At 44.9% G+C, this 10,456-nt stretch overlaps 2 protein-coding genes across 2 annotated transcripts in view; one reads left to right on the top strand and one right to left on the bottom strand.

The window, feature by feature from the left end:
* Positions 1-1,648: 1,648 nt before the first annotated feature.
* On the bottom strand, positions 1,649-9,476 carry med4 (mediator complex subunit 4). Its single transcript, XM_076274971.1, has 7 exons — positions 9,377-9,476; positions 9,033-9,099; positions 6,810-6,980; positions 6,173-6,230; positions 4,765-4,851; positions 3,384-3,515; positions 1,649-1,906 (listed from the first exon to the last, which is right to left on the bottom strand). The coding sequence occupies exons 1-7, from the start codon at positions 9,445-9,447 to the stop codon at positions 1,743-1,745; spliced, it is 750 nt and encodes a 249-aa protein (XP_076131086.1). The 5' UTR covers positions 9,448-9,476; the 3' UTR covers positions 1,649-1,742.
* Positions 9,477-10,431: 955 nt separating this feature from the next.
* nek5 (NIMA related kinase 5) overlaps positions 10,432-10,456 on the top strand; it is an 18,498-nt gene continuing 18,473 nt past the window's right edge. Inside the window, exon 1 of the mRNA XM_076274963.1 lies at positions 10,432-10,456. This exon is cut by the window's right edge and continues 101 nt beyond it. Within this exon, the coding sequence (XP_076131078.1) occupies positions 10,432-10,456 (25 nt within the window).

The following is a 10,456-nucleotide window of genomic DNA, read 5'->3' as shown; positions in this document are numbered from 1 at the left end:
TTATTTTATGTTAACACGCTCAGTCAAAACCTTCCGTCGCAAATTGTGAAAAACATTGTTGTACATGTCATTACAGACGGGATAATAAATTGCATAGGCTACGGTTTATATTGCGTCGCTTTACACATAGCCTAATGTTAGTTGCATTGATTAAAAACTGTAACAATAATAGTAGCCTACATCGGGTGGCATAGCAGGCTATCTGTTCTAGTCATAGGTGACACCCAAAATGAATGACCTCCCCTGACAAGAGTTCGCGAAAGAACACAGCCGCTTTTTCTCCGAATTCGCACATAGAGCTCACAATATCATATCCAAAAAAGTTAAACGGATTGGCCAACCTCATCAGCTGTCTCGATTGTGTCACTATAATCCAACTTTTAGACCGTTATAGTCCTCCATACGTGTTCTTTTTTTAAGCAAACGCCCGAGAAGTGTGTAGCTACAACATAAACAAAGCGAAACTCATGGCTGACGTAGGCTATCTTCTTGAGCGGTCACTGATTGAGACACAGAAAGTTCTCAAGAACACTATTAGGTCTTTAAACATTTACCTAATATTTGTAGTTGCCTTAAAAAAGGAAAAGCAAAGGTGATAGCCCCCCCCCCCCTCCTCCTATTTTTTTTCTCATCGGATCTGCATCGATCTCAAATATGACATTTCTAAAATCAAATTGACGGAAATCCGTCCTACGACGGAGAACTTTAATCCTTGGTGTGTGGTGTTCCTAATGCTGTTTGAACTCTTTACACCGGTCACTCTGTCAGGGTGTGTGTGTGTCCTTCCAGTTGTCTACACTGGTCACTGTCAGGGCCCTCGACTGTCTGAGGAGATTTCTGGCCCTGAAAACTCATCATTACACAATAAAGCAACACGCTCGCATGCACACACACACAAATAATTACACAATTACACACACACACACACACAGTGCTGCTACTCACACGCACACGCGCACACGCACACGCGCGCACGCGCACACACACACAAACACACACACACACACACACAGTGCTGCTACTCACACACACACACACACGCTCACATGCACACACACACAAATAATTACACATCATCGTGGCCTTAGTTTACAAGAGATGCTTTATTTACATACCATGATAAACAACTGTACACACACACACACACACACACACACACACACACACACACACACACACACACACACACACACACACACACACACACACACACACACACACACACACACACACACACACACACACACACACACACACACACACACACACACACACACACACACACACACACACACACACACACACACACACACACACACACACACACACACACACCTCTAGTCCGAGTCTGTGTTTGTGACCACTCACTCACTCACTCACTTACTCACTCACCTCACTCACACACACTCCTCTAGTCCGAGTCTGTGACCGCGCGTGCACGCACGCACGCACACACACTCCTCTAGTCCGAGTCTGTGTTTGTGACCACTCACCACACACACACTCCTCTAGTCCGAGTCTGTGTTCATGACCACTCACTCACTCACTCACCTCACACGCACACACACACACACACACACACACTCCTCTAGTCCGAGTCTGTGTTTGTGACCGCGCGTGCACACACACACACACACACACTAGTCCGAGTCGCTGCTGCTGCTGGAGGAGTCGGTGCTCATGACTTCCACGCGCACACACACGCACACACGCACGCACACACACACACACACACACACACACTAGTCTGAGTCGCTGCTGCTGCTGGAGGAGTCGGTGCTCATGACTTCCACGTCGTCCTCGTTCTCCTTGTTGTGTCCGGGGCCAAACTCGTTGCCATGGTGAGGGGGGAGCATCCCCATGGAGACGTCAGTAGACTGCCAGGGGTACTGAGGAGTCAGAATGTCTGGGACCACACACAAAGGTGAATATGATAACATTATAATCAGGAGTACTCATTAGATATGGTGAATATGATAACATTATAATCAGGAGTACTCATTAGATATGGTGAATATGATGTAAGGGATAATGGACGACACGGTGGTCTGTTCACAGAAGTTAATGCACGGTCGAGGTTGTAAAACGGCCCCGACGCGAAGCGGAGGTTTAAACCTCGTAGTGCATTAACTTCTGTGAACAGACCACCGTGGAGTCCATTATCCCGCTTATTCCACTGTTGCCACTTGCGTTGTGTTCATTTCCTGTTACAATTTAAACGTTTTAATCGCTAAAACTGTCTTGTTTGTAGAACTAATTTCTTCCGACACATATCAACTAATTTCTCAACTCACAGGACAAACTGCCGTTACTAGTTCTAAATGGATGGTTGCTACAGCCAAAGGCCAGTCGTTAGTTCTATCTCTCCCGTTGTCAAGCGGGCGTATCCCAAGATTCTGATGAACTTTAGCTTTGAAACATCACTATTTTACTTAGCCTGCTGTCATCCATCTAGCTAAAAGCCACCTCCGTCATATGCTACAATGTTACTATGTTCTGAACGTCTGCATTTTACAGCTCGGATGCAACGTGACAGTTCATTTAAACTTCACAACGAGTTCGGCGAATTAATATACAAGTGTGATACGGCCAAAAAAATGGATCTACTTCATAGGTGTGCAGATAACATACGGTTAATGGTCGTTCTAAATTACGTAGGACAATGGAAAATTCAACCAAGCAGTGGAATAAAACATTATAATCATGAGAACTCATTGAGTGCTTCACAACAGAAGAAACACCATTTCATGACTTATTCCCAAACTGCAGGTGTGTGTGTGTGTGTGTGGTACTCTAGTTCATGACTTATTCTCAAACTGCAGGTGTGTGTGTGTGAGATTGGTACTCTAGTTCATGACTGCAAGTGTGTGTGTGTGTGTGATTGGTACTTTAGTTCATGACTGCAGGTGTGTACGTGTACGTGTGTGTGTGTGTGTGTGTGTGTGTGTGTGTGTGTGTGTGTGATTGGTACTTTAGTTCATGACTGCAGGTGTGTACGTGTGTGTGTGTGTGTGTGTGTGTGTGTGTGTGTGTGATTGGTACTCTAGTTCATGACTGCAAGTGTGTGTGTGTGTGATTGGTACTTTAGTTCATGACTGCAGGTGTGTACGTGTGTGTGTGTGTGTGTGTGTGTGTGAGATTGGTACTCTAGTTCATGACTGCAAGTGTGTGCTGCTGCATTGGGATTACTGTTCAGTGCTGGGCTGCTGCCGTTTCCATAGCTACACTGATCTCTTTTCTTTTACATCCATTTCCATAGCTACAGATACAAGATCGTGAACTGGACAGCGATCTCATGTCTCATGTAATGTGCACTCAGCTTTATGATGCTGACGCGCACACGCACGCGCACACACACACACACTACACACACACACACACACCTGGAAGTCTCCCTGCCGCCAGGGCATCTCCGGGCAGGTGTCCATTAACGCCATTGGTCGGCAGGTTGCTCATGTGACCCAACATTCCGCTGCGCATCTCCAAATCTGTAGGGTAGGGTCTCCGAGGGTCACCTGCGCGCGCACACACACACACACACACACACACACACACACACGAGACATAATCAAGCAGAGATACGAAAATTACCTGGTACCCAGTAGAGGGGTAATAGAGTAGAGTAGAGGGGTAGTAGAGTAGAGGGGTAGTAGAGTAGAGTAGAGGGGTAATAGAGTAGAGTAGAGGGGTAATAGAGTAGAGTAGAGGGGTAATAGAGTAGAGGTGTAATAGAGTAGAGTAGAGGGGTAATAGAGTAGAGGGGTAATAGAGTAGAGTAGAGGGGTAATAGAGTAGAGGTGTAATAGAGTAGAGTAGAGTAAAGGGGGTAATAGAGTAGAGGGGTAGTAGAGTAGAGGTGTAATAGAGTAGAGTAGAGTAGAGGGGTAATAGAGTAGAGGGGTAGTAGAGTAGAGTAGAGGGGTAATAGAGTAGAGTAAGTAGAGGGGTAATAGAGTAGAGTAGAGTAGAGGGGTAATAGAGTAGAGTAGAGTAGAGGGGTAATAGAGTAGAGGGGTAATAGAGTAGAGTAAGTAGAGGGGTAATAGAGTAGAGTAGAGTAGAGGGGTAATAGAGTAGAGGGGTAATAGAGTAGAGTAGAGTAGAGGGGTAATAGAGTAGAGTAGAGTAAAGGGGGTAATAGAGTAGAGGGGTAGTAGAGTAGAGGTGTAATAGAGTAGAGTAGAGTAGAGGGGTAATAGAGTAGAGTAGAGTAGAGTAGAGGGGTAATAGAGTAGAGGGGTAATAGAGTAGAGTAGAGTAGAGGGGTAATATAGTAGAGTAGAGTAAAGGGGGTAATAGAGTAGAGGGGTAGTAGAGTAGAGGTGTAATAGAGTAGAGTAGAGTAGAGTAGAGGGGTAATAGAGTAGAGTAGAGGGGTAATAGAGTAGAGTAGAGTGGTAATAGAGTAGAGTAGAGGAAAGGGGTAATAGAGTAGAGTAGAGGGGTAATAGAGTAGAGGGGTAATAGAGTAGAGTAGAGGGGTAATAGAGTAGAGTGGTAATAGAGTAGAGGGGAAATAGAGTAGAGTAGAGGGGTAATAGAGTAGAGTGGTAATAGAGTAGAGAGGTAATAGAGTAGAGGGGTAAAAGAGTAGAGTAGAGGGGTAATAGAGTGGAGTGGAGGGGTAATAGAGTAGAGTAGAGGGGTAATAGAGTGGAGTGGAGGGGTAATAGAGTAGAGTAGAGGGGTAATAGAGTGGAGTGGAGGGGTAATAGAGTGGAGTGGAGGGGTAATAGAGTGGAGTGGAGGGGTAATAGAGTGTACCTGGTACCCAGTTGAGGGGGGCACAGACGGCGTTGCTGGCGCTGATCCTGTGGGCATATTTGATGATCTCCTCAGAAGAGATACTCCCTACAGGAGGAGACACACACACACACACACACACACACACACAGTCAGAAACACATAGACACACATACACACCAGGGTTTCCGTTGTCCGGTAATTACCGAACATTGGCCGGAAAAAAAAATGAAACGTCCGACAAAATGAATTCTCTCCGGTCAAATTGTCCGATTGAAATTGGCTAATAGTCCCGTCCCCCTAACGCAATCTGAATTTGAGAATGAGCCTTAAAATGTAAGCCTATATTAAAGTAATACGTCCTCTGGCTATGTTTTTAAATGTACAGGCTCTACCGTTTGAAAGCTATTAAACACGCAGAGCCTATGCTGCATTTCAAATGGGAAGCGCACGCTTAAAACGTCCATGTTAAACAACGAACAAATGAGTGAGGCGGTTCAAACATGGCCAGGCCCAGGCAGACTAGCCTTAAAAGTTTTTTCAGAGGCCAGACGCGATGGATGATGATAAATTGGTAACGTCTGAAGCCTCAGATGTCCGGTCAACTCCACCACCACCAGATAAAAAGCAGAAGTTTTGGGTGTAGGCCTATCTGTCGGAATCATGACGTTGGAAGTGGAGTTGCGGGGTTGCGGCCGCTCCAAGACACTGTCATTCTCCGTGTACACTGGACATGCAAAGTGTTCTTTACCCAAAGCATACAGTAGGCCTATGCGTTCTCTGTCTATGATCTGCAGGGTTAGGGCCTCCTCGACGAGGAGATTGCTGGTCCGCGGATAATTTCTGGCACAATTAAACGGTATCATTGAACTTCAGACTGAAAGAAAAAGAAACATTTCCCAGAATAGGAAACATTTCTTAATTTATTGGTATCAAATAAAGAGGCATAGCATTAGGAGGTAGTGGTGTGAGCGCTCATTCTTGTGTGTGCGCATCTGTGCAAGTTAAACAGTCACCACTGGAGATAACGTAGCAGCAACAAACAACGTAGCCTTTTTAAAACAACGAACGAAGCGGACTCTTGCTGTCCATGAAAACATACATACTGGCTAGATCTTGTTAGGCATGTTTACGTAAGTTAGGCTAATGAACATGTTGCATTCTATTCAGCCTGATTATGTCATTCTTTAAGCTACATAGCCTGTCTCCAGTTTTCCTCAATTTGACTAATTAAGAAGCGATAACAGATATTTGACTGGCATATCATCAAAATGTCCAGAAAACGAAACCTCTGCCGGTCACTTTGACCAGCACAATTTTTTTCTAGTGGAAACTCTGACACACACACACACAGTCAGAAACACACACACATAAAGAGAGACATACAAATAGTCAGAAAACACACACAGCCCAGTTGTGAAACACTGACCTTTGCGAGCCTTTTCTATGGACTTCAGCTTCTCTTTAGCCTGGTACACCGCTGTGGCCTACACACACACACACACACACACACACACACACACACAAACAAACACACACCAACATACACACACACACACACACAGTTTTAAACACACAAAGAAAAAATCAAAACACTGGATAACCAAACAATGTTGCCGTAATGTTCGGCTAGCCTACTGCCGATCTTATGGGCTGCATAAGTAACCTTTATGTGCTGAGCAGTGAGGTTAAGCAACGTGACTTACTGTGCTGAGCAGTGAGGTTAAGCAACGTGACTTACTGAAAACAATTCCGATTGAACGATGTTGTTGAGTGTTGAGCTTTTACAGTGTAGGCCTAAATGTCGTGACATTACTGATCATGTGAAGATTTTGCAGCGGCGCTCAAAATCCAGCGGGGGGCGCTACGCCACTGCTGAATACATTGTAGTGTGTGTGTGAGTGTGTAAATGTTGTGTATGGCTTTGTGTGTGTGTGTGTGTGTGTGTGTTTTCATTTTGGCTGCTGCAACACTGCAAATCTAGCAGCAGCACTGCACCACTGTTGAATACATTAAAGGGGAAACACTGCAGGCACGCACACACACACACGCACACACGCACGCACCAGGATGTGTTCGGCCTCCTTGAGCTGCTTCTGGAGCTGCTGGATGTCGGAGTCCCTCTTGTCCAGCTCCTTGTCCAGGCTGAGCATGTCCTGCTGCCGTCGGCCCTGCTCCACAGCCTGCTGCATCAGCTGCTGGAACTCACGGTCCCTCTGCACCAGCAGCTCCAGCACCTGCACACACACACGCGCACGCACGCACGCACACACACCACGCATACACACACACACATACACACACACACACACACGCACGCATACACACACACACACGCACGCATACACACACACACACGCACCAGACACGCACACACACGCGCATACACACACACACACACACACGCGCATACACACACACACTCACACACCACACGCATACACGCACGCACCACACGCATACACGCACACACACACCACACCACACCACACACGCATACACGCACGCACACACACACACACACCACACACGCGCATACACACACACACGCGCATACATGTACGCACACACACACACAGACAGACACACACACAGACAGACACACACACAGACAGACACACACACAGACAGACACACACACAGACAGACACACACACACACACACTCCTGTCTGAGTTGAGTGCATTTGAGTGCTGGTTCACACATGCAGATGAAGTCGCTGTGTTCACAGCTGCTGTGCTAGCCAGAGCACGTAGATGCTGGAGGGAAGTTGAAGTCGAAGGTGAAGTAATATTACAATTCCACAATTTAAACATGACGACAACAAATGCAGGGCGGCATATGGCTCTGGCTGTTCATCTGCTGGTCAATGACTCCAGTTGCCAATTGACAGAAAAATATTGTCCATGAATACGTGTTTCCTAATTGGAAAACACGTTGGTAATGCTAAAGACACCAGTGCAACTCAGGTAGCAGCGCGTGCCCTAATATCCTACTGTGCTATTGTGCCCCAGTGTGTGTGTAAGAGAGAGTGTAAGGTGTGTATGTGTGTGTAGCAGCACATGCCCCAGTAGCCTACTGTTGTGCCCCAGTAAAATCTAAACTCACAGAGTACTCATCACACAGATCATATCACTCACAGACTACCACATGAAAGAGTGGAATCTGAGCTTTCCCACGACATCAGCACCAAGGTGCTCTGATAAATGGTTCACGAGAAAATGAACATGAACTTGCATCTGCACACAGCCCTGCACACCCATTACTGTTGGTGACATATCTCAAACTCTTGGCTCAACACAATAAACAGCAGGCCTTAGCGAATATGAGGATATAAAGCATGCCTCTGTACAATAATCAGATCCCGAGTAATCCGGTTTGAAATTGCAACAAATTTCTACATGGTCAACAACTTTGGGCCGAAATGTAAACTATTGATGTCAGTAGCCTACATACATTTTTGTAAATGCATGGAAGTGTAAGGTGTGTGTGTGTGTGTGTGTGCGTGTATCTGTGTGTTTGTGGTTTAGCCAGAGAATATCCCACCATCATGGTTCTTATATCGCCAGATTCCAGACAACCCCACCTACACAGATATGAATATATATGGCATGCTTCCTAGTGACATTATAACAAATCGAATCAAACAGTATTGCAACAAATCAAATCATCCTTTCCCAGATGGATAGCCCTGAATAGACCAGGAAGCTGTAGCATATAGATGCCATTACAATGCCCAAGATAACTAGCTTAAGTGTAGCGTATAGATGCCATTACAATGACCAAGATAACTAGCTCATGTGTAGTGTATAGATGCCATTACAATGACCAAGATAACTAGCTCGTCTTAGATTAAATAGCCGAATAATACAGGTGACCACTTCTGCATCATTTCATGGGGTGCTGAAATGTACAGCATTTTTACAATGTACAATAACTGTGAAACAAAGTTGTAGTTGTGAACTTGTTGTTGTGTTGTTGTGCAAAACATGCAAGTCTGACCTCTGAATTTCTTTTCAAAGTGCACCAGATTGATGCATTTAAACATGAAAATAAACACAATTGTCTTCCTGGGGAGCCTGAACCCCCAGTGCACTTCTGGGTCTAGTGACTCTTACGAATCAATATGGGAGCTATTTTGACTGACAGAGATAACCAAGATACTAGCAATTCTTGTCAAAAAAGTTACAACACGATACTCAAAGGCGAGTCATTTCTCCCTGGATTCCCCCACCTGCCAAATCCCGCTTTAAACACTATTCGTAGGATGGTTCGGAAGTAAAGCTCACCTGAGTATCTTCGCCGGGCTGCGGGGCTTTCTGACTCCGCGAGAGGGCCAACATCTCGATCAGTTCTCTAAAAAGCGAAATGTTTAACGTTACTGAGGGCTGGCTACTTCATAAAACACGAGTTTAACACACAAAACATGACGTTACACAGGCCTCCCAATCATGATTCCCACATTGAGAAATTATGAATTAAGAAGACGGTGTTTCACTAACGTATTTATACACTACTGATAGTAGCCTACTTACAATTAGACAAAAAACCTTGCAACCAACCGCCATTGTTCGACAACTAATGAAAACACGCAAATATAAATATCATATTAGAACTCTTGGTGTACACCAACCTGGATAACACCTCTAAGTCGTCCAAAGTGGATAAAAGCCGCTCTTTTGTGGACTTCTCCGGTGCCGCCATGTTTGCGTTTCACCACTGCGCATGACAGGAAGCAGTAAAGACTAAACAGAGTAGCATAACACAGAGCCGCTTAGGTCTTTACTGCCCTCTATGTGTTATGCCCCACATACATTTTTCTATCTTAATAGACTGTTAGAGTCTAAAACAAGATTATGTCAGTATTTTGTAAGACTATAGCCTATATAATATGTCATAAAATAGGCAAATTGTTCACTGTAAGAGAATAAATCCTTGTGCAGTTGAACAAACCTTAACAAAATATATGCCTATGTGTAAGGCAAAGGTTCTTGAATAGGCTACTATCGGCTCAGCGCTCTCTGCTGAACGCTCTGCCACTGGGACTACATATCCCAGAGCACGTTGCGGCTAGCTGTCCACAACCCTGGACAAACTGGGCAAACTTGCGAAGCCACACTTTTGCTGTTGTAGTCTGATTTTTCCACTGCCATGCATCTAAAAAAAACGATATGGTATCCGGTAAGTGTAGTCTGCTTCTATTTTTGTATTTGCATTGTATTTTGTATTTTAGCAATGCAAAGAGTAAGGCTAGGCCATCTTTCAGGCAAGATTAGTTGCTGAATCTGTGTACTGGTTGCTATGGTAATGTCAGTTCAGTTGTCAAAAGATCATGATACCTCAAAGTCTTGAAGTCAGTTCAACTTCGATGTTGGAAAGACCGGTAAACAATCTGCAAAACCCCATTATTTCAAAGTCTAGCCTCACTAAATTTCTCCACTCGAACAATCAGAACGATATGGCCGAGAAACTAATGAGCAAACAACTTTGGCAGACGGCTTGTGTCTAATATTAAGGCAATAACTTTGTAGGCTAATAATCTTGCAAAAATGAGATGGCATGTCCTACAACAGAGTTAATTTGCAAAGTGAAACACATCTGTGATATGCCTACTCTACGCGATGGTTATGTGCAGGTCAACAAACACTATGAAGTTTAATCCAGTGTGTCGGTCGCTTTGATGTTGTCATGGCGATGAACAACTACGAGCTCG

This window comes from Alosa pseudoharengus, unplaced genomic scaffold (assembly GCF_046254945.1).
Source record: "Alosa pseudoharengus isolate Yale_2024_CS ecotype anadromous, Long Island Sound unplaced genomic scaffold, YU_APseudo_1.1 YU_APseudo_1.1_scf_101, whole genome shotgun sequence".
Taxonomy (NCBI): Eukaryota; Metazoa; Chordata; class Actinopteri; order Clupeiformes; family Clupeidae; genus Alosa; species Alosa pseudoharengus.
This window is presented reverse-complemented; position numbering and strand designations above follow the sequence as displayed.

Bases quoted from the DNA above. Each gene is read 5' to 3' on its own strand.
- med4 (XM_076274971.1), bottom strand. From the start codon at position 9,447: ATGGCGGCACCGGAGAAGTCCACAAAAGAGCGGCTTTTATCCACTTTG. The intron at 6,981-9,032 runs GTGAGCTTTACT...GTGTGTGTGCAG, and splicing joins AGCCCGGCGAAGATACTCAG to GTGCTGGAGCTGCTGGTGCA. The intron at 1,907-3,383 runs GTGTGTGTGTGT...GTGTGGTCCCAG, and splicing joins GGCGGCAGGGAGACTTCCAG to ACATTCTGACTCCTCAGTAC.